Consider the following 25,428-nt stretch of genomic DNA (forward strand, 5'->3'; position numbering starts at 1 on the left):
TGGTATGCTACTCTCAAGCTACATCTGTTGGTTCCCTGTACAATTTCGATGATTCTTGTCAATCACGGAGTAGCAACTACGAATTGTACGGTCATCAATGCTCATGCTCATTCTCATGCTCAACTCTGATTTTTTTGGGGTCTACCCCGTTTGGCATAATGCCGTATGGCATAATGTCGTTTGGCATATAGTCGTTAGCATAATGCCATTTGCTATAACGGTCGTTTGACATAATCGCCATTTGGCATAAAAACCGTTTGGCATAATTGTGAAAAACATTGAATTTGATCAAATTCTTTTCATTAAGCAAGGATAAACTGCTCACGATCGTACATTCCGTTGTCAGTTATTGAGAGTACATACTTCTAATCTTCATTTTTCAAAAAACCAATATCCAGTAAAGCTCTTTTGGAATTGCATTATACATATTATTCCATGTCATTTGAAAAAAGGAACATATTATTTTTTGACGCATCCCACTGCCAAACAACTCAACAAATCTGACGTTCGATAACAAAATAATGCTATATAAAACTTTAACCGCCTCACATTTTGAATACTGCGCTTCGATACTGTTTCTGTCTTCAAAACGACAAATGAGAAGGATACAAGCAGAACCGGACTATGAGATTAATATTAGGATGTGACAGAATGACTTCAAGTCGACTAATGAGAGAAGTTCTACAATGGATGTCAGTATCAGAGAGAATAACTTTTCGAACACTGACTCTTGTTTTTAAGATAAGAAATGGATTGACACCGAAATATTTGACAGAGAACGTGCAATACGGATCAGACGTGCATCGATATGCGACACGAAGAGCAAATGACTTTCGACTACCAAATTTGACAATGACGGGAACACAAAATTCATTGTTTTTCAAAGGTTTTAGACTTTTCAATTCACTTTCAGATGAAGTAAAGTATGAGACTAATGAGAATCGATTCAATCGGAAATGTAAACCATTAAGAAAGAATCTGATGAAAACTTAAGAAAACAAGACGATGGACATAGGCGGGAGCCAGACTAATAAAAAAACGGATAGAAGACGATGACACATGAGGACACTACGAATCAAATATCAAATTGATAAACTAAGTCTTGTAAGCCTCCCCATTGCAAGAAGCGTATGGAGTGGAGGAGGAGTTCGAAAGTTAAAACTCCTATGGGACCATCAGTACACTGTATGCCAAACGAGGTAGACCTTTTCTTGGTTGTCATTCCTAGCCTTCTCTGGCTCATCTTCCGGAGGAGTTTGGATGATGTTCTTTCAGAAAGCTGGTTTAGGATTTCTTCTATAGCCGTAGATTATTCCGATCAGATATTAGTCCTGGTTTTTGCCAGAATTTAATAAAATATTTCGGACATTCATCCCAAAGTTACTTTCTAAGTTTTGCCAGAAATTTTCCAGGAAATTTTCAAATTTTCCGTTGGAAATGTACACGAATATTCACTTGAATTTTCCAAAAAGTTAGCCAGAGGGGAGTGGGGTGGCGTGGATGAACCTACCTCGGGCTGGATTTCCCCATAATAAAGAGTCGATAATAATATAGTTAGCCAGGAGTTCCTATTTTTCTTGAGTCAAGAAACCTGGCCCTTTGATTTCAAAATCACACTTTACTTGCCTTAACAAATATCTATTTCTTTCTGTTCGTGTTTGAAAAGCCATGAATTTCATTATCATCAGATCACGAAAAAAGTGACTTTAGTGACCATTTTCCTGAAAAAAGTGACTTTAGTGACTTTTTGTTGGAAATATTGACTTTTTAGTGACCAGGTCGAAAAAAGTGACCAAGTCACTAAAAAGTGACTTGCTACCAGCCCTGCGACATCGTAAATAAGTTCATGGCACCGATAGAAATATTTTTTTCTTTTTATCCTTGTGCCAACAAGCCGCACTAGCTTGAGGGCTGTCCATAACTCACGGGCTGTTTTATTTTTATTTTTGGACTCCTTCCCCTCGTGGTCTTTTGTCTATACATTGATCGTAAACTTTGGCTAGACAAACCCCTCCCCGTTCCTCCCCCATTGATGGGGTAGGTTTATGGACAGCACATTTTGCGACATCGATACAAAGCAGAAATCCACAAATAAAGGGAGTATAAGTAAACCTCCAAAAACAATCATGAACTAATCTACGATGACGTCACGTTGCAACTTCCAGCGGGAAGAAAACCTTTACTGCTGGTCGTGTTTACGAAAAATGAACGATTTCGCTGGGCATTCATCCACTTCAATGTTCACTGGATGTTGATCCGGTAGTAATCCATGTAAATGCCCGCATTTAGAGCAGAAAAGAAAAAGAAAATCGACAATAAAAGAAGACCGTGGATAAGTTCATAGTGCTCTATGGACCGATGCACGAGTTCACGAATTTGACGTTCGAGCGGTGCCGAATTCACTCGTTGCCATGGTCACGTAAATAACACGGCACCGCTCAAACGTCAAATGGTGAACTCGTGCATAGGTCCATTTGTGCATCTTTTCTGTTGCTTTCAATGAACGCTCTCTACAATTCAAAAAGCACAGCAAAAAGGCATGCTGTTTAGAATACTGCAAAATAACGTCATAAGGGATGATTAAAATATTACGTAATGCTAAATTTGCCAACTTTTAATCTCTCCCTCCTCCACATAACAGCTTTTGTACGGAAAATTTTAAATTTTTATACGGGTCGTAACAGTACGGAAAACTCCCACCCTCCACTGAAGCGTCACCTAATATTTGAACGATCCTAAGGCAGCATCCATTTATTACGTAACGCTAAAGTTGACAATTTTTGGACTCCCTCCCCCCCGTCCGTAACGCTTTTTGTATGAAAAATTTCAAATTTGGTATGAGCCGTAACACTTGAGCCACTCCCCCTAGAGCGTTACATAATTTGTGGACGGCGCCTAAAGACGGCATATGTGAGATACCTGAGGGATACTAGTCAACACTATAGGCCAGGAGAAGTGGATGAACTTGTCATTCATTTTTCTGTCAAATCTCATACAAAATCTACTTTTTCTTTGACAGAAATTCACTCTAGGTGAACCACTTCCCCTGGCCTATTAGGTTTACTGATTTTCAGATTGATCAAATGATTGATAATCACTAATCAGCAATCGATTTGAAATTTTGCCGTATACCAGTAAACATAATTACTGAACTCCAGCAACAGTTGTACTTTTCATAGCATAGCATAGCATAGCATAGACTGACTGTAGGTACATGTCAATGGTTGCTACTCCGTGATTGATCGGAACTGGTAAGAATTGCACTACGATCCAAATGAATAAGGGATGGGAGTGTCCGCTTATTCTCGAAGTACAATTTTAGCAGCTCTAATATTATTGATCAATAACGGCGCCGGCCAAGTCCTTACAGTCAGTTGGGATGGAGAAGGAATGTTAGGGTGTAATGATTGTTGCTTCTAGAGACCGAGAATGCCTCTGCATCTCCACAATCACTACGGGAAGGGTATTTAATAGTGAGGGAGGAAAAGATCTGGGAGTCACCAATGGTCAGTGATGCGATCCATGGATAAGGAGGAAAAATACAATTTTAAGCTAGTTTTGCATTTTGTCTCGAGAAGCTTTTGGTAGAAGATTTAAAAAAAAAAATACGTCAGCATCCATAATGCCGAACCATTCAAAAGATGTTTTTAGTAATAGCGAAAAGAGAAAAATATATGTATATATTTTAAATAATATGAAACAGGAATGATGCCGACACTTGTAATGACGAACCATACATATTTTGTTTGAAAATTACAGAAAAATAACGCTGTACATTTTTGTCTCGAGATGAAAAGTTTTTGATAGGAGTTTTAAAATATACGTCAACATCCATAATGTCGAACCATTCAAAAGATGTTTTTAGTAATGTTAAAGAGAGAAAATATATGTTGATTGGAATTATATAAAACAGGCATAATGCCGACACTTGCAGTGACGAACCATACAAAGTTTGTTTCAATATTACATAAAATTAACGCTGTCTTGAGAAAATGTGTCATTATAAGCATGAAACGAGCTCACCAGTTGGTAATCCATCCTCGACTTAACACGGGTATCTTTTCGCACTCACACAACGCAAACCGTAGAACTTCTCAGCGTCCCGAAAACGAATCGTCTTGTTTGGGCTCTCTGAAGCACTGCCCAGCAGACACGCGAAACGAAACACAATTCCCGGCGTCCCGAAAACGAATCGTCTTGTTTGGGCTCTCCGAAGCACTGCCCAGCAGACACGCGAAACGAAACACAATTCCCGGCGTCCCGAAAACGAATCGTCTTGTTTGGGCTCTCCGAAGCACTGCCCAGCAGACACGCGAAACGAAACACAACTCACGGCGTCCCGAAAACGTACCGTTTTGTTTGGGCTTTTCGAAGCACTGCCCAGCAGACAAGCGAAACGAAACACAATTCCCGGCGTCTCGAAAACGAATCGTCTTGTTTGGGCTCTCCGATGCACTGCCCAGCAGACACGCGAAACAAAACACAATTCCCGGCGTCTCGAAAACGAATCCTCCAGCAACAGTTGTACTTTTCAACCGAGAAACTTTCAAAAAAGAAAAAATATCTCCCAACAATAACAATACCGGTACGGCAACCGGGACTTTTCCCTTTCATCTCAAAGCACAGAAAAACTTTGTTTCTTTTTAATTTAGAAATTAATGTCATTAGCATTTTATATATTTTTTCCACGAATTTTACCTAAATTTTCCATTAACCAAAACCTGGCGGCGAAATAGCTGGAAAATAGCAAAAACCCATTAGAGTAACGAATAACCAAGTGCTGATTATTCAGCAAGTTAAAATGTACTTTGCTGGATGATCAGTAAACCGGCTGGCATTTTTAAATAATTTATTGATTGACTGTTTATTATAGGAAATTCAGCCCGAGGCAATGTTGTCATTTTTATGAGAATTTGATTTGCTGAAAATCAGCAAATTTTGTATTGCTAAATTCACAGCTCAAAATACAAAAAATCTACACAAATTTGCTGGTTTACAGCAATAACGTTTTGGTGTGTACTTTTGAGTTATTTTTCTCTCCGTATTTCATTCGCTCCTACTATTTTTGTCAGTGAGCGAAGAGCTAAACAACCCAAAAACCGAACCTTAGTGCCTTAACTCAAATTTGAGCTAGTGGCACAGTACTGAAAGTTTAGTGATTTGATCTGCCGGTTGAATGAAAATAACTAAGCCTTAGTAGATATTTTTTCGCATGGCTGCAAATAGAAACAACTTCATCTCCATTAACTCAAAATAAGGCTGTCGCATAATCCCGCCGAATTGCGTGCAAGGAACTCACTTTTGAGTTCTTCATTTTCTCCGTATAAGTATACTTTTTTCCAGATAGTTGGGCTGCTATCAAAGGTCTTTTCTGCTAGGGTCAATCAGTCATCTTATTGATTTCATGTGTATGTATAGTTGATCTTCAAATACTGAAGTAGCAACTGTAGAACTAAAGGATATTAGAATTCTCAAACATGATCTAAAGGATTTTAAAAAAATCGTTTTAGAGTTACCAAAAAGTTTTTTTTTTACTTAATCATTTATTTATAAGGCTCATAGCATAATAACGGGAGCCGATCTTTTTTCATATTTATTACCAAATTCATGGGTTTTTCTTAATTTCTATGTATTTTGAGGAACCGAAAAACTGCGGTTTGTCGAGGTAGGCGGGTAACAATAATTTCAAGGAAAAATAATATACGTTCCGTTCGACATTCAGCAGCTTTAAGTTGTGACGTGTTTGCTTTGCTGCTGGTCGAACGTTGAGTGGACAATGACAACCTGTAACGATACAAAAAGACGGGTTTCGAGAGGACACAAGGTGGACAAGTGGACCGACAAGAAAGGGGAGTTAAACAAGAATGTTAGCTTGTTTCAAAAAATTGTACATGAGCTTCATGTACACAAAGTCAAGTTTACCCAACACATCCCTAATGTCTTCCTTTTCTGGTTTCCCTTGGGCCCTGAGGGATGCACAAAAATCAGATCTGGCAAAACCGTATTCGGGGCATTCCCAAACTACGTGGTTGATATCTTGGTAACCTGCACCGCAGCTGCAGTGGTTGCTATCTGTGAGCCCTATTCGATAGAGTTACCAAAAAGTTTGTTTGAATCAACCAGTAAAGAAACTTAAATTTGGATTTGCAAAATAGTACAGTTAAAACAGCGAAGTATAACAATTCGTTTTCGTTTGTGGTGGCAACGGTGACGACTCAGTGTTTTCCACTGGCAGTGGTTAACCGCTGCCAATCCGCCTTCGTTCACGAGGGGGCCTAAATTCCGAAAGCGAAAGTTTCAAAGTGAAGAGTACTCCACAACAGTCAGTGGTCTACTATAATTCGCTTGTTATTTCCACTACGCTACGATTCGGGCCGGCAAAAAAGATGCAACCCAAAACACTCCCGCCTGAACCGATTGTTGTTGCTTTCAGATCGCACGGTGAAGGGGGGTGATGGGGTTGGTGAATCAGCCACAACAATAGAGCATCTTCCAAATGGTAATTGTTTTTAACAACTTGTTATTATGAAATCATGGGGTCTTTGGGCTTGGGGGAGAGATGATGCCATGCTAAGGCCAACACAATCGCCGAAGAAGCTCTATGGTTCTCTTTTTTTTTCAAGGTTAGGTTAGAGCTAATCATTATTTAGCAGACACCACCAGACATGATATTGTGAGCGTTATATCATATCCCATAATGGAATTTTTATCGTTCGTGATGCTACGTTCTCTTCTATACAAGTTTTCACAAAAAAAATAAATCAACGGGGCAAATATTCGAGTCTAGTATTATTTCATGAAAAAAAAAAATTGTGTACATTTTACTTTTAAATTTTTGCGAAATATACCGGTTTGATTAGAGATGGAGTGGTGCGCGAACCTTTCTAGTGGCCGAGTTGACAAGCTTTTGATCTTCAAACAAATTTTCAGCCCGGCCCAGCTGTTGTAATACCAGGAAGAATTGTCTGCAAAGGATTCATAATAAAATTTGAAAAATGATAGTGAAGCTCATCCCTTGTATAGTTACATAGAATTCCAAAACATTAGAAAAAATGTCGAATAAAATTATCAATAATTTTAGACAACAATTGTTACAATCTTCTATGAGTTGGGTTAGAATAAGTGAATTGGAAGCTTTTTTTCTCTTTTATAAGCAGGCAAATTCATTACATATGTAAAAATTCTGAATTGCTAGAAAATGAAATGTTATATGTTGTTATTAAAAGCTTTTTTAAGTTTTACCAAATTAGGATGATAGTGTTGCCTAACACAGAACACCTAGATATAAGATTTTATAATGATACATATAACAGAATTTGAAAAATAAGTTTGTTTTTTTATTTAGACCTTATTGCTGATGTGCATGATAAACCATCGCTAATTCCAATAAGGAAACTGACGTCTTCTGCAATCAGTGTTTCTTTTATTGGGAGCAGTTGTTTGAAACTTTTCAATAAAGTAATTTTGCACATATGATGGTGATGATGCCCGGAAGGCTTCATCTAATCATGCCCTCACCGTAGGTGTACGCCATCAGAGCACCATTTGAATCCGTTGGCGATGTGCATACCTCTCTCTGAATTGAACAACTACATACATTACCGGTTCGGTGATCTCGGTGAAGCTCTGCGCATTTGATGAAAGTTCCCTTGAATTGCCATTATTACAATTATCTGCTTTCGGTACACTTTTTTTGTGCGCAGTGCGTCTCTATCCGCTTGTCTGCGGAATCAGCCGACAATGAATAGGCCGATGAATGAATGTTGGGTGCTGTTGGAGGGCATTTTTCTTTCTCACACCCAATTATAACAGCCACCCGGTCTCTGGATTACAACCCGAGCATCTCAGTTAAGTGTGGTGATGAACGAATGTTTCTGCCGCATTCATTGACTCGTTGCATAGTGGTTCGATCTATAACAAATGTCGGCTGAAATCTGAAACTGTCATTGGTCACCCCGTGTGTAGCTGGTTGTTACTGAATAATCGAATTGATTTACATCTAATTTTACAATTCTACGATGAAGAAAAGATCCTTCTCTGTCTGTGTCCGGAAGACTTCCGGAATGTAGTCAATGTGACCAAAAATGTTGGGTGGTAAGAGGTGTTCGTAAGACTTCCGAAATGTGCCCAAAGGGACAAAAAATTATTGAAATAGTCTTCAACATACCTCAATGATAGAATGTGCAAGTTGAGGATCAAAGGCCGGTTCACCAACGCGCAGCTCGAACGCGAGTACGACAGCTACGAGTACGAGATCTAAACGCTCAGGTTGGCCAGAAGGAGGAGTTCAGACCGACTATTGTAAATTTCAGCGCCCACCGGCTGACGGAAGAAAACGGCTTACGACTAATCGATATCGCCGCCTCCAAGAATATGGCCATTCGTAGCACCTGCTTCCAGCACAGCCTTCCATACCGATACACCTAGAGATCACCACAGCACAAAGAATCACATAGCGACCATGTTCTGATTGACGGACGGCACTTCTACGACATTATCGACGTCAGGCGCTAAAATCGATTCTGACCACTACCAAGTGATGATCAAACTGCGCCCAAAACTCTCCGTCGTTAACCCCTCTACCGGCAGCTTCATTTTTTACCGCAAAATTCAAATTCAAATCGTTATAACTTTTATGTTTTTCAATATTTTTGCACCATTTTTTCACAAGCTCTCAAAAAACTCTTCTAGTTTAAGGATCTGTGTCGATATTGATCATTGGTCATCTGGTTTTGAAGATATTCAGAAATTCCTTGGGGGACCGACCCGTAACTAGAACTCCTAGTAAATTTCTCAGGCTACAGAATTTTAATCGTATTCGGATATTCACTCTTCGAAACAATACATTAATGAGAGTATGTTGTGAAAAAATTAAGCAATTTGGTGCAGCCGTCTTTAAGTAATGACCATTTAGGTTTTTGTAACCACGCTGACCAAATAAAGATCTTAAAAACTTCAAAAAACACCATATCGTAATTTTTAGATATCACCAAGAATACTGAACCGATTTGTATGACTTTTTCAGAGAAGCTCCTTATTACCTGGCAATAAATATACCCCATGTTTTTTTTTTTTTTTTTTTGATAAATTGATCAAAAACAAAATGGCCGCCAAAGACATTTTATATGGAAAATGTTGGTCCCACATGGAACATCGGAATATCTTTAAAACCAGATCACTAATAATTAATATCGACACGGATTCCTAAACTAGAAGAGTTTAGGACTTGAGAAAAAATGGTGCAAAAATATTGGAAAACAAAAAAGTTATAACGATTTGAATATTTATTTTGCAGTAAAAAATGAAGCTGCCGGTAGAGGGGTTAACAGCGTACGGTACCAACGGCTGCCCCGGTATGACCTAGAGCGGCTTAAGCAATTGGATGTTGCAACTGCATACGCGTAGCACCTCGAGGCTGCATTACCGGAAGAGGGTGAGCTGGATTAAGCCGCTTTTGAGGACTGCTGGAGAACAGTGAAAGCAGACATCAACGATGCAGCTGAGAGCAACATCGAGTACGTAGGAACGTTTGGTTCGACGAGGAATGCAGGCAGATTCTGTAGGAGAAGAATACAGCGCGGGCGGTCAGGCTGCAGCAAGGGACTTGTCAGAACGTGAAACGTTACAGATGGAAACGGCAGACCCGAAAAAAAACGCAGCCTGGAGGAGACAGAGTGTGTGGAGATAGAACAGCTGTGTCGGTCTCTAGAAACACGTAAGTTCTCTCAGAAGCTCAAGGCATCCCGCCAGCCGAGATATGCAGGGATAAGGATGGGAGCATCTTGACGGACGAGCGTGAGGTGATCGAAAGGCACTTCGACGAACACCTGAATGGCGCTGAGAGCACAGGCAATGAAGGACGGGACAACGGAGGAAACGCCTTCGTCACTACTGCGGGCGATTGAATCCAACCAGCCACCACTTTGAGGGAGGTTAAGGATGCCATTCACCAGCTCAAGAACAATAAAGCTGCTTGTAAGGATGGTATCGAAGCTGAACTCATAAAGATGGGCCCGGAGAGGCTGACGGAGAGCTACCGAAGGAGTGGAATGAAGGGATAATATGACCCATCTACAAGAAAGGCGACAAGTTAGCTTATGAGAACTTCCGAGTGATTACCATTCTAAATGCGACCTACAAGTATTATCCCAAAGGACGTGGCTGGCGCTGTTATTGACCCTGTATAAATAAAGGCACTGAATTATGCACACTGGAGAAGATTATGGCCAATCCCAACCAAACTTCTAGTTGATTCTTTGTGCATCTTCACTGACTTCGGTCAATCACAGAATAGCAACCATTGAAATGTGTAGTCAGTCTATGCTAAGCTAAGTTAAGCTAAGCTAACTTTGCGCAGATTCAGGAGTAATTTATATATTTGAGCTTTCTCTAAACTGCCCATAACTGCATATTTGTAACATTCGACAAAAGTAGGCATTGAGTAAATGGAATAGTAAGTGTGTATTTTATGACAGTCTGGAAGGAAACTAAAATTTCTAAAAATTACCAGGAACTCAAAAGTGCTTATTTGAAGCTGATATTTTGTATAACTCAAATCGCATACTAGGTGAATTGTCAGAAAATAATTTTAATACAGTGAAACCTCCATGAGTCGATATTGAAGGGACCATCGACTCATGGAAATATCGAGTCATGGAACAGAAATCCTTTGGAAAGCTGCTTCTAGGGACCATCATAGTTACCAAGAAATTTTGTTTTTAGTATAGTTCCATGAGTGCAGTCTTCAAAGATCATCATTGCTGAACAGATATTTTTGAAAAGCATGCTTTGAAAATAGCATTGCTTCGCGTAGGATTCGCGCCTTTTCAATTCAATTGCTCCTGTGCTCACTTGATCAAAAATAATACATCATTGATTCAAATCATTTCAACGCAAATGCATACTCTAGACCTCGGATTCCTAGCCTCGGTAAACATAAAACAACCCCATGCAAAATTGCAGTTTTCAGCGAGCTTTGTATACAATTGGAACTTCTTGATTCCCCTTTTAGGAAACCTATCCAAGGGCCTATGTTATCAGTATAGTAAATGAATAAAAGTGTTGAGATCTAATATACTTACCATGGGAGTTAACTTATAATTTATACAAATAATAGAATTAGTTTAAAGATAAGCTCTTTCCACGAAAAAAACAGTTTGGTGTAAAAAGTTAGTTATATTTTTGCTAGTTGAGGCCATTTATTTCACCAGTATAACTACAGTATAAACATATCATGCCATAACTCAGAAACATATTTTCTTTTGGCATGAGGCAATTCATATGTTCAAAAACGTTGCAGGCAAGACTTAACCATCTATGCATAATAGAACTTGCTTAACGGATACAATGGACGTAAATAGGGAAACTTTTTTTTGTCTAATTTAGAGTAAAAATAGAGCTGTCAATAATTTGAATTGCTTTGGTTTGGTTTGCTTTGGTCCAGTCTTATGAAATCAGAGGAAATACCGTTTTGTCTCAAATTCCGAACAGACTCATATTCCGAACACTCGGTTTTTGTATGGCGATTTGATTGAAATGTTTCGCTGAAATATGTCACCAAATAACAAGGAAATCTCCAATATAATTTATACTGCGGGATTAGTGATGATACTCTAGTTTAAGACCATTAGAACAAGCTCATATTAATTTATTTGCCAAATTATTCATTTGAATACGATTTATTCGTGCTGTTCGGAATTTGAATCAAGGTGTTCGGAATATGAGACAGAATAAACACAGTGTTCGGCATTTGAATCAAAATGCTGTGCCATACTTTTACGTAAAAACAATACTAAAACTAATAAAATCAATATTTTTATTGGTACACCCAACAGCTTACCTTTAGACTTTGCGAAGAAATTAAATTTACACAAATATCAGCCAATATATGCCAATCAGATTCATTTGAAGTCCCTGTTGGCCTTAAGTGTTCGGAATATGAGTCAAAGCGGTACATTACGCCGGAATGTCGCAAAATAATAAAATTTCTTTTGATTTTTTTCTTCAACCGGATGCCAAAGCAATGCCAATAAAATTAGAATAGAAGTGTGTATAACATATTAACTTCTTTTTTCGTGATGGTAGAACTTTCACAGGTAATACAAAACATTTTTATTGACATTATACATGAGATAACATATTGCTAAGTATTGAAATACAATGAGTCTGTTCCAAAAATCACATGCAAATTTGAGACGATCCGCTACAGGGTTGATGCTCCTGTTCGTACATGACGTCAATGTCCTAGGAATGCATATATGATGAAACATCACATCATTTTCTTCAGGAAAGACTGTTGAAACTGGTTGTGGCTATAATAAAAAATATAACATTAACATCTTCAAAAGACTTTTGGTTCAATCAATTGATACTACACAACAGCTTCATGAGAATCACTATGTTCACGCAAGATAGTTCACCATTTATAGAAACAAACATTTTATTTGTCAACTGGATAAGTACTGACACGCACTTTGTGACCTCGCGATGAAAAGAAAACATTGTTGGTTGCTAAGCCTACCAATAATTTTTATTATCCTTCTGCAGCGTAGCCCGCTTAGTCCAAGGAGCCACAAATGATTCAGAAAAATGATGCAGTATTTTCACCGAAATGATTCGAGCAAATCAAAGCCTTGTTGGATTGAAAAATAAGGATCGTGCATTCTCTTTCTCCTTGTTTTCTGAATCAAAGCAACGCAATGCAAAGGAAATTTTGAAGACTGCATGAGTGGATATGGAGTCATGGAACATCGACTCATGGAGGTATCACTGTAGAAATTTCATTGATACCACATTACGCGGCTCATTCATAATCTCAATGTGACTGTTATGCGGTTATAATTACCGATGTGACAAAACAACTTGGTATTTTTTTTCGAATTTTCTAGAACAATCTCCCAGATTTCGGTAAGTTGATCGAAAGTATTTATCATTTGATGACTCTCCATGGTATAAACTCCATTTTGTCAAAAATTTCGATTCTGACTGTTTTGCAGTTATGGGCAGTAAACTCAGATAGTAAGACAGTATAAAGATAACAAATATATTTTTTCATGAAAATCACTTTTATGGCCCACTTTGAAAACTGTATTAGATCAGAAATGCAGAAAAGTGTTAAAAAAGGCGAGTAAAATATTACCGTTTGTAGTTAACTACTTTAATTGTTGAGGTTTTGGCCGCCTTGAACGACTGTGCCGTTGCCTCCCGCGCCTTTTTTCGCATTGCTGCAGCGCACCTTGGACTGATTCCAATGCAATACAATCTCATTCAAGCGGTTTTTTTATTATTATTTTCGTGGGCAATAATAAGACAAAAACGTTCATCTCGCAATGTTCAGGTGTCTGTGATTCACCGAACAGATTGATTGACGATCAATCCGCTATTATCGCAGCATTTTTACGCTCTCATTTGGAAATTATGTTTGAAATTTTTCCACTCTTTTTTTTCGTTTAACAATTTTGATTTCAATTAATGATTTCCGTTTTTGCTGTTCTTTTCTTTTAGGCGGATGCATCATTAGGAATGCTAGAAAGGGAATACCTGCAGGAATCCCTCAGTTATGTTCTGGGAATTCAGGAAGTACAGGAAAGGATAAAGTTCGAGTTTGTGGAAATTATTTTAAGTAAGTATGTGTAACTATACAAAAGACTAAGCTAAAACTATTTTTTCATAGGATTCATATCCGATTGGCTAGTATTTTACCACCTTGGCCATGAAGTAGCAGAAGATGCCAAAGACTATCTATCAGAACTCCAACTTAAAGTTCAAAAGGTAAGTGAATGATTGTGTATTAAGCAAAGATTGTTCCAAAAAAACACTACACCACTTACAATGCTTATTTTCAGTTGACACCACTCGGAATGCCTTATTGGCGTAAAATGCTCGAACTTAGACCGATACTTTCAGAACTCAGAAGGAATCAGAATTGCCTTCTTTTATTATAGGCTACTGTTTCTTCGTTTTTAATGACTTCGGCCTATACATGAAAACAAATCTAAAAAAATATGCAGAGCAATTCCAGAAGGTGCCATTTTGGACAAATATTTGGAGGAATCCCATGAATATTCCAGTTAGTTTTTTGCTAGTATTATGAAACATATGATGAAATTCCTTGTGCTTAGAGAAATTTCCCACATGATGCAAAGATGCAATCCAAGAAATACCTCGATGCTGACAACTCATTGATGTACCCCAGGAACAATTACCTGGACCCCTGGGTAAGATCATCATATTATATAAACCCTGGAGTGATTTTTGAAAAATCGAAAGAAACAAATTTAGAGGAATCTTAGGGAATATGTGAAACTCTTTTTTCAAATGCTCAACGTATTTTTCAAAGATATTTCTGAATACATTCATTTTAAGGTACATAACATGGCAATATCCTTTTGAATTTCATTATAGGTTTTTGGCAGACTCCTCTAAACATATATTGCGGACTCTGAATAAATACTGAAGACAAATATTGAGATTTTCAAACACAAGCCAGATATCACTGGCAAATTTTTTTCGATCGGCCAGGGAGGGGCGAGGCAAGGCACAATTTTCTGGAATGATTGCGGGTAAAAGTCTGATTGTAACTTTGCGAAGCCCCCAAGCTGTCCGATTAATTTTTCGCGCGCTCGAAGTGTTTTTTTTTTGTCAGTTAGCACTTCAATCGCGCGCCATCGGAGTTATTTTATATTCCTGCTTATACGTGTTGACGCTGCGATTGTAACTGTTCAGTTGAGGATGGATTACCAATTGGTGAGCTCGTTTCATGTTTGTAATAACACATTTGCATCATAACATGTATTTTTTTATGAATTTGTTGAACAAAGTATGAATGGTTCGTCACTTTAAGTGTTGACATAAGCGCTTATTCATGTTTTATAAAATTTCGAGATTCAAACCTTTCAATAGTTCGATGTTTAAGATGTCGATGCATTGATAGATAACTTTTTAAACAAAGGTTACATGAATCGCATCACTTACCAAGGTGAATCCTGATCATGTAGCTTTGAAGCCCTCCTACTAACAAAACTCCTTCCCGTGGCAACCATGGAGATGCAGAGGTATACTCGGTCTCTAGTAACAATGGATGTCACACTAACATTCCTTCCCTTCCCCGATGACCGTAAGGTTCCCTGTACAATTTCGATGATTCTTGTCAATCACGGAGTAGCAACTACGAATTGTACAGTCATCAATGCTCATGCTCATGCTCAAGTCTGATTGTAACTTGAGTTTATCATGACGCAATTTCATATTAATATGAATACAAAAAATAATCTGAAACATTCAAGCAATGTCAACATTCATAGAAAACCAAGTAATTTTCATTTCCGTCAGACAGGGGGGAGGCAAAGGCCCCTCCCTGCCCCCCTCTGGTTACGCCCATGGTGTGGTAAAGTATGTGGCTCTCAATCAGAAGATTCTTGGTTCGAACCTCGATCTGACATTTTTTTGTTTCATTTTATCGGGTTGACTGACACAACTATAAATAGATCATAAATTGATGCGCTAGTCATGATTTTCGAGTAATCAGCTACAAAAACTTAACGCTTGTGTTACGACGGCAATCTGACTCATGATATCATGAGTCCGAATCATGGTGTATTTTCATAAGATGAAAACACTCTGGTATCATAATATTAGGATGTACAATCATGCTTTTGGGATTCTGATTTCTACCCGTGTACAACAACGACCTACTAGAACCCACGTTATTTAGAAAAGACGGAAGAAACCTGCATTTTAACAGGGTGTCAATCCATCCAGGACCGGGGAAAATTCCAGAAATACCCGGGAATTTAGAGAACACACCGGGAAAATATGTATTTCCAACATAATACTACCGGTTTGCTTCAATTTCAAACCATATGGGCGAAACTAAAAAAAAATCCAGAAGGTGCCCTTAATTTGTAATTCGCATCAGTGCTAACTTTTGATGAATTGGTAAAGAAATTGAAAACGATTAAGAACTTTTAAACATTTCTATAGTCCACATAATAACCGTATAAACTTTGAAGGCGTGCCTCTACGTACCCAAGTTGAAGAAATTGGTCATTCCTACATGGTTGTCGGTTTTATATTCTTAAAAAGTGAGTTAGACATATTTCTGGTTTCCAATACATATTTGTAAAACTAAGCTAAATATGTTTAGCGGGCTTAGCGAATACTGTTTTTCATTCTTTATGATAAAAGAGAAATGTTGTTCGAACTCACTAAATTTTAACAGTATCATTTTCTAGCCAAGAACCAGAAGATCACCTCAAATAGTATAAGACCATTTGATTTCATTTATTTTGGAAATTAGGAAGAAAATATCTCTAGAACGGCTAGCGGCCCTCGGGAAAAACGTCCCCGAAAGTATTTCAAATGCTTATTGCAGTACAAAGCAATGATTGTGATATAAATTCAAATGCTATTTTTATGAACGCATAGATGCATCAAAAAGGCACATAGACATTTATTTTGTTTTCAACGAGAGGAAATCTTTCCCAAATTGAGTTGTTCGGATAATATACGGGTACCCTCCTTGGTACCCGTACATAGGGATTCCTGGAAAGGTTCTTGGCGAGTTGCTTGCTAGATTTCTACTCAGATTCATGGCAATTTTTTATGAGATCTTTTCTGGAAAGCTAACGGAAATCAAATCGATAATTGCCCAGTTTCTTGAAAGTTCTTTTTCAGAGATCACGGAAAAGGTTATTAGTAGATTACAAATAAGGTTTTCAGTAAGTTCTAGAAAATATCCTTGGGCTGTCACGTTTATCTCGGTTCCGCGTTATGGAATTTTTCGGAATTCGGCTCGTGCTTTGAAACATTTTTTTTCCGAAACAAAGCTTTGCGTAGTAAAATTTGATGAAATAAAAATCAGTAGCTAAAAAGCTACAATAGTGCAAAAAAATGTGTATCGGCAAAAGAGGAATAAATTTGCACCTGACGTGTGATCGATCGTGAGCGTTTTCTGGCATGAGTGAAAGGGGATGGAAGCGCAGTAGATGGAAGCTTACATGGCGCTGACAGCTCCACCGTGGCCTTCGATCAACTTTGTGAGATTGTTCTTTTTTTATTATTATTATTTCAAGTTTTATTTACATATCCAGGGCAGGCAATCGTCAGATTCGTCACAGTGCGATGACGAAATAAAAAAAGACATCGTCATCCAGTATAATAACTCTGGCAGGTCGTCGTCTCGTCATCGACGAAAGAATGCACGACGAACGTCAACCCAAAATCGTCTACGAACCACTTTGGCTTTATTCCGTTCGCTCCCCTTTCTCAAACGAAGGAGGCGTTTATTGTATATTCGCTTGCTATGCACAAAACGGCGAATGCCATCCCAGAATTGCTTGTATTGACAATTTAACCCGCACTCCTCAAGATTCAACAATAGCTCTGTTGGTAAGCGCGTAATGTTGACAATTCAGAGATCGTTTGTTCAATTCCGGACAAGTTTTGTTGTTTTGTTCTTGTTTTATTTTTTTCAAAAAAGGCTCATAATCTATCGACGCCACGGTTCATATTTTTAGTCGGCTCAGGGCTCCCGAACGAAGATTCGACCATAACGAAGGAGGTTTAGTTGTTCGTCATGACGCCGAGCCTTTGTGGCGGACCACTGCAGTAAATCGTCATCCAACGCTGGTTGAGCGACGATGACGATTCTTTTTTTAGTTTCGTCGACGACTTTTTTCATTTGACGATGACGATTACCTGCCCTGTACATATCAAAACAAATAGGGGAAAGTGGTCCAAAACGTCACTTTGAGGATTTGTGGCGTTTTCGCGTGTGTTCGTTGTGATTCACTTTCAATTTACATACATAAATTGCTGTTTTACTGGAGGGGGATCAGAGTAATTTTTCTTTTCGTTTCAGAGAACGAGTAAGGGCGCTTAAGCCCAAGCTTTAAAGCCAGGACATACGGGAGAAATACCTTTGCTTCATCTTAGGAAAAGGATAAACAACAATGGAGGGCGCATTAAATTTCTTAGCAATATTTAATAATATTTGTATCAAATCAATGATATGCTGCAAATATTAATGCTGACAAGAAGATACTGGAAGTAATTTCGGTATTTCCAGGATGCTTTTCAATATTGGCTGTGCAAGCACTTAGAATAGAATAGTTCTAGAAAATGTCCATGGTTGATTTTTTGTGGATTCATAGAGGTTTGCAGAATGCCAAGCAAAACAAAAAATGTTTGCGTATTTCATGGGACATCTACTGATATCCTGAACAGATTCATTACGAATTTCATATGGAGGATTTCTAAGGTTATCAATAATACGGATTATTGCCTGGATTACTAGTTCGATTAGTCCTTGATCTATGACAAAGATCTTGTGAGGCCCCTGACAAGATTTTGTATGAATTTCTGCATATATACAGCGAATTCTTCCAATATCCTTAATAATTTCTTGTAAGATTGTTCATGATTCATGGCAAGATCTTTGATAGACAAATAAATAGGTAGGTCTTTTATGCATTCTGGTCATATTTTGTTCAGTTCTTGTTTCTTCTTGGCAAAATCTTTGATAGACTGTTTGGAAGATGCAATTTTGGATTTAGTCAAAAGTGTTAGTCAGCTTCGGAACAATAAAATGTATTGAAGATATCTGTTTCGGGAACACAGAAGCGCTTTTGGGCCGAATTCTTCCAAAACCCGGAACAGCTCACATATCCCGGGTTTTGGGATCGAAACAGCTTTAAGCTGTAATATGTTTATATAATTTGATTTTATCAGTAATCTGATAATAGTTATACATTTTACATTTTTTGTTGACGCATTTTTGGATAGTAGTTTTATCCCTATATTCTTGGTTTTAGAACAAACAATTATTATAAAAGTTCTAGGTTAGATTAGATGCATTTGTTTAAGAAATAACAACTGTGATAACGATGAGAAACTTACTGTGAGAATGTTTAGATTTTTCTCAAGTTGAATTCATTGTTTTGTACTAATCTTTAACGTTGATATAAATATTAGGATTAAGTTAGATTTATACTGTTCGGCTTTCATTTCAGCTAAGCTAACACTCGACCAGCAATAAAACTTTTCAATTTCGAACAGGCAGATTAAACCCATTAAATTTAATTCTGCCTTTGTATTGGCTGTAGCTAAGTAGGGCAAGTGCAGCCAGCAACAATATCGTTTCTGTTGAAACATCTTCCTGGATTTCAACAAGATTTCCCAGATCAAGTTTTCTTAAGTACGGTTGGAAAGCTCTTCTTATGTATACATTAGGGTGTTTAAAAAAATATGTTTGCCCATTCGATTCTAGATCAATTCCGAGTGTCCTTCCAAATTTGCGCTCATTTTGGATAAAAAATGAGCCTGTGCAAGCCCTTCAAAGTTGTATGCGCTACTACTTTGCGAAGACCGTTTTCAAATCGATCGCCTAACTAATTGGTCCAATGTTTTATAAACCATATTAAGACATTTCGCTGAGCGTTTGCCTTGCAAAAATCGTTTGTTGAGGATTCGACTAACAGCCTATCATGAAAGAACTAATCGAAATTAACTTCGCTAATACTCCAAAAGGGCAACGAAAACGTGTATATTATCTTCCGTAGGGTGTATCTGTAATATAAATCCAAATTTCCTTACATGGAACTGATTTTGGGTTGAATTATTAGCAATTGTGAGTGATGTAATAGTTTTTTCGTAAACCTCATAGCAAACATCGTAAGTTTTTTCCAAACTAATACATATTATATTTCAATACAGACAAGGGAAAACTTTTGATGAAAACGTAGGCAGAAGGCGCAAGGAACTAAAACACAGATACATGGAGAGTAAAATGAAACCAGAGAGTGAATTCACCAAGCAGGGCTATTTATTTCTTATGGAAAAAAGTAAGTATAGGGTGCAGAAATATTTGTGCACTTCCATGATTTACTTTGGCATGGGGGTTTTTCTCGGTACAATTGCAAAACTGCAATAAAAAGCAATTAAAACTGCAATAAAAAGCAATAAAATAACCTCAGTAGCTTTCAAAAAATCCCACTGCCGAAGTAAATCAAAAGTGCCAAACAAAAGATCCAGCTCCCTATTCCATAAAAAAAAATGTCACCCGCTAAACCGAACGAAATTTTAAGAAAAAAAATGAAATAGTTTTAATAATAATCAAAAACATTTTTATCATATAATCTTACAGAGGCATTCACTGCAACATGGTCCAAATATTACTGTACGTACAAAAAGCAGAACAAAAAGTTCTCAATGCTTCAATTCAACCAAATGTCAGGTCGATCGGTAAGTTTTGTTTTCTGTTACAATGTTCAATTAAATTGTGCTAGGTACATTCAATTTTCACTCGTCCAAATAGCAGTCGTCGACCGAGGTGTTAACGTTGGCATCGTGCACGCGAAGATTGTCCGAGTTTGAAAAGCGATACTGCTTCGACTTGATCTTCGACGAACGGCCTGCCATCACGTATACGTTTCAAGCCTTGAGTGAAGAAGACCGCAAAGCATGGCTAAACGCAATGGATGGCAAAGAACCGGTAGGAGCGTTCAAGACTTCGGTACGGGATCAAAATGGTTAAAATCGCTTTTTTTTTATTTTTCTAGACCTATCCAATACCGTCGACGCATCCACAACGAAGATGGTAATCTAGATGAAGTTGGTTTCGCCTTTGTGCGGAAATGTATAGAAGTACTAGAACGACGGGGGCTGGAGGAAGAGGTTTGTTGTAGAAGAATAAATGTAGAAATCTAACAATGCTCTAATGAACTTCTCCGCAAACACTCTTTCATAGGGTCTGTACCGCATAGGCGGAGTGAGTACAAAGATAACGAAGTTATTGAACATGGGACTAGACAGAAAAAAGACTGAACAGGATAGATTGATGTTTTTCAATGATGAGCAAAGCTCGGATGTGTTAGAAAGTAAGACGATAGCGAGCGCACTGAAACACTATTTAAGGAACCTAAACGAACCGTTAATGACATTTCGGTTGCACCATTCGTTCATAGCCTCGGCAAGTGAGTGTTGAATTTTAATACGTGTTTTATCAGTTCTTCAAATAATTTCTTATTCCCAGAGCAAGAAACACGAACAACAGCGAATAAACGACGTTCACACGTTGATCCACAGGTTACCTAAGAATCACCTCGAAATGCTGGATATCGTCATCAGGCATTTGAAATCGTAAGTTTCGCTAATTCGATGAAGATCTTCCTGCAGTGTGTTAACCGTCTTCATATTTCAGCGTTTCCCTAAAGTCGGACAAGAACAAGATGTCGGTGTTTAACCTAGGAGTAGTATTCGGACCAACACTGCTGCGTGCGGCAGAGGAAACTGTTGCTGCATATTAGATATCAAGTTCAACAACGTTGTGATAGAGATGCTGATCGAAAATTATGATAAAATCTTCAAAACGCAACCCGGGAAGAGTTCGGATTATTTGTAAGTATAACAGTTTTCTATGTAGAATAAATTCAAGCAGATATATTTTAATTTGTATACCAATCAGACACTTTCTCTTACGAAGGAATAGTTTCATTTTGAATTGCTCAGATGCACGAAGATATTGTTCGAAACGATTCTCATTATCCTTTGGGGAACCTTTTCATATGTTGAGGTATTTTCAATTAATATTGTTTAACCATGTAGGAAGCGCTAAAACCCCTCTAACTTTTAAAATATTCCTCTAGGATGGGTAATCATATTTTCAAATCAAGGTTTTTCGGATTCATTTGGGGTTCTCGAAAATAGTGCAAAATATGGGCGCGATTGGTTTTGTTTACGGTGTGCGCATAGCGATTGAAATTTGTATGGGATTTTGTATAAGAAAACTTATTTTTTGTATTTTTGTTATTCAAACTCACAACTTCATTAGACCAAATAACAAATAACTGCCAAAATAGGCTTAGTGGCGGTTATTTCGGCCCAGGATTATGCAAATGATGCAATGAACATGTGCATCTTTAGTAAACTACATTCAATTGTGTCATTCCGATTTATTTTAAAAAAAACTTATAAACAATGTACCGTAAGGATGCCATGGAATTATTTTGTGAAAATTGAACAAACCTTCACAATAAAAGTTATCGTCCTCATCAGTATACAAATATGAATTTCATTAGAATGAAATTCATATGACTTAATGTTATATATTTCTTTAAAAAAAATCAGGCTGTTTATGTTGGTAAATATGAGTTTATCATAGATTTTATTATGGCAAATCGAAAAATGCTTCTGAAATGTCATGCTTCAATATGTTGTCGTATTACAATACAAAGATAACAACCAGGTATGGAAGAAACCATGGGGAAGTGGACTTCCACCTGACGCAGTATCCGTCAGGACATGGTGGCTAAGGACAGGAGCTGCATAAGTTTGGGCACTCAGCGTGCCCCAATAGTGCTGGTGTCGCCAACAATATTTCGCCAATGGAGTGAATTCATGGCCGCTTCTCTCCATCTTCGACTGTGACCCACGCTCTCCAGGTCCTGTTGCACCTGGTCAATCCATCAAGCTCGCTGCGCCCCACGCCTTCTTGTTCTGAGCGGATTCGTAGCGAACACCATCTTCACAGGGCTGTTGTCCGGCATTCTTGCAACATGCCCTGTCCAGCTTTAGCCACCTTCTGGAAACTGGGTTTGCCGTAGATCGTCCTTAGCATTCGGCGTTCGACAATCCCAAGAGCTTGCAAATCCTCCTCGAGCATAGTCCACGTCTCATGCCCGTAGAGGACTACCGGCCTAATGAGCGTTTTGTACATCGCGCATTTGGTGCGGGGGTGAATCTTTCTTGATCGCACTTTCTTGTGGAGCCTCTAATAAGCTCGACTTCCACTGATGATGGGCCTTCGTATTTCCCGACTAACATTGTTGTCAGCCGTCAGCAAGGATCCGAGGTTGACGAACTCGTCCACCACCTCGAACGTATCCCCATTAGGGTGGTTCAAAATTTAAAAATGTTTGAGAATCAAATCTCCCATATGTTCCTTACCATCCTTATCATAAAAATAGTGTTCTGTGAAATTTTCAGCTTTCTAGGTGGTGATTTAAAGGTGGCCCAAAGACAATGTAGGTTTATATGGAAATTACTATGGAGAAATTTTGAGATATGTTTCAAACACGCTAGTACTGTAATGTAAGTACAAACATATTATCCCATAGTAAAAACTGATTCTTTAAACCATAATAAAGAAATTTTCTGAAGAGAGAAATTCAATCCGACGGATAGCAGAAAAGATATTCATGAGTTTGTTTGCTATTAATAGCTTTATATGGGATAATAGCCCTGCAAACATGTACAAAAATCCCAAACAAAATTAGCTCAAATGCGATTTGTTTCTTCAGCAACATCCTTCATTAAGATTTGAAGAATGAGTTTTCAATATGGGATGATAAGTTTCTACTTACATTACAGTACTAGCGTGTTTGGAACATTTCTCAAAATTTCTCCATAGTAATTTCCATGTAAACCTACATTGTCTTTGGGCCATCTTTAAATCACCACCTAGAAAGCTGAAAATTTCACAGAATACTATTTTTATGGTAAGGATGGTGAAGAGCATATGGGAGATTGGATTTTCAAACATTTTTAAAATTTGGATCGCCCTAATCCCCATCCATCTGGCACTGCATCAAAGGCGGGTCCTATCGCGCTCAGTTGCGCCTACCAGCATGTTTTTTGTTTTAAACGCATTCACCACCAGTCCAACTTTTGTTGCTTCGCGTTTTAGGTTGGTGAACAAACCTGCCACAGTTTCAAATTTTCTCCCTATAATATCCATGCCGTCCGCGAAGCAAACAAATTGTCCGGATCACGTGAAAATCGTGTCTTGACTGTTAAGTCCGATTCTGCGCATGACACCTTCATGTCATTTCTGGAGAGTTTGCCGCACAGAAAAGATCTGGTCCGTTGTCGAGCGGCCGTCGTTGAAACCTGCTTGATAACTTCCCACGAACTCGTTTGCTATAGGTAATAAACGACGGAAGAGAATCTGGGATAGCACTTTGTAGGCGGCGTTTAGGATAGTGATTCCGTTCAGCTGTAGCTGTTCCGTTTTCCAGATTCTGACTATCAGCCGACGCAGACAAACGGCCAACCTGTCTGGGCCCATCTTGATGAGTTCAGATCCGATACCAGTTTTGCCAGCGGTCTTGTTGTTCTTGAGCTGTTGAATGGCATCCTGAATTTCCTCCATCGTGGGAGCTGGTTGGTTTCCACTGTCCGCTGGGCTGACGTAGCAGTTGTGATCTTCTGTGCCTGCGCCATTCAGGTGTTCATCGTAGTGCTGCTTCTACATTTCAATTACCTCGCGTCCGTCCGTCAATATGCTCCCATCCTTATCCCGGCACATTTCAACCTGCGGCACGAAGCCTTTGCGGGAGATGTTGAGCTTCTGATAGAACTTCCGCGTTTTTTGAGAACCGTGTAGCATTTACATCTCTTGACATTTTACCTCTTCCAGGCCGCGCTTTATGTCCCGGAATAGGCGGGTTTGCTGTTTCCGCTTCAGTCTGTATTGGAAGGGTGAAATATCAAAGAGAACAGTAAAACACGTCACGTGGGCGACATCCACATTGTCCTTTTCAGTCAAGTCCTTTACGTAGTGATTTTTGTTGTCCACGTGCTTCGAACGCTTCAGTCCTGCCTTTCGCTCTAATATCTTGATGCAACATTGATTATCTTCGAAGATCTGCACGGGTTTCTGTACAGGCTCTCCGAATCTGAGGGATCAAATCCAACACTGCTTTCAACTTACGCCTCACTTTCTTAGGAAATGGCCGCCTTGTCATCTTTCCTTCCAAGCAGGGGTCACAAGAATAACGAACAAAGCTGTTACGTAACTTGATGCCAGTTGCCAAACCTTTCCACTTCAGATCCAGGATAGCTTGAGTATCACGAGACATACTTCCAAAGTCATTCTCACACTAACAGAATCTCGTCTTCCAATTTCCACGAATCGTAATTATCGTTCGTTAACTTCGCGATACCGATTTTCTCCACTTCCGTAAAAATTCAAACAAACTAGCCAGGACTTGTCTGAACGTGTTCACTTCTCGTCGAACAAATCGTTTCTTGAGCCCCGTTCCACATGTCTGACAATATTTTCGGCAGCGTCGTTAATGGCTCCTTTGACTGTCCTCCAGCAGTCCTCAAGAAGGGCCATGTCGAGCTCACCGTCATCCGGCAACGCTGCCTCAAGATGTTGCGCGTACGCATTGGCGACATCCAGTTGTTTCAGTCGCCCTAGAATGTTGGAAGGCGGGCGTCGGTACCGTACATCGTTGATGACGGATATAATTTCGCTAATAACTTCGCCAAATTAAACTCGTAATATTCCTTGATCATCAAGCAAGGTGTAGTCATTCTCTATGCTACAGCACAAAAACATACAGTTTTCTGCTATTATTCAAAGAGAACAACGATGAATAGAAATGCAGATACAGCCCTTATGAAGAATCAATGTCGATTTTTGCT

General features: G+C 38.6%; 1 protein-coding gene across 1 annotated transcript in view; it reads left to right on the plus strand.

The window, feature by feature from the left end:
- Positions 1-25,428, plus strand: part of LOC5564087 (rho GTPase-activating protein 26) — a 182,989-nt gene that overhangs the window by 130,384 nt on the left and 27,177 nt on the right. The window contains 12 exon segments of the mRNA XM_021850753.1: positions 13,504-13,621; positions 13,673-13,770; positions 19,528-19,568; positions 19,714-19,841; positions 20,144-20,241; positions 20,318-20,499; positions 20,559-20,673; positions 20,747-20,972; positions 21,032-21,048; positions 21,050-21,138; positions 21,200-21,294; positions 21,297-21,396. Coding sequence (XP_021706445.1) covers positions 13,504-13,621; positions 13,673-13,770; positions 19,528-19,568; positions 19,714-19,841; positions 20,144-20,241; positions 20,318-20,499; positions 20,559-20,673; positions 20,747-20,972; positions 21,032-21,048; positions 21,050-21,138; positions 21,200-21,294; positions 21,297-21,396 — 1,307 coding nt within the window.

The sequence above is a fragment of the Aedes aegypti genome, chromosome 3, assembly GCF_002204515.2.
Source record: "Aedes aegypti strain LVP_AGWG chromosome 3, AaegL5.0 Primary Assembly, whole genome shotgun sequence".
NCBI classification, from domain to species: Eukaryota; Metazoa; Arthropoda; class Insecta; order Diptera; family Culicidae; genus Aedes; species Aedes aegypti.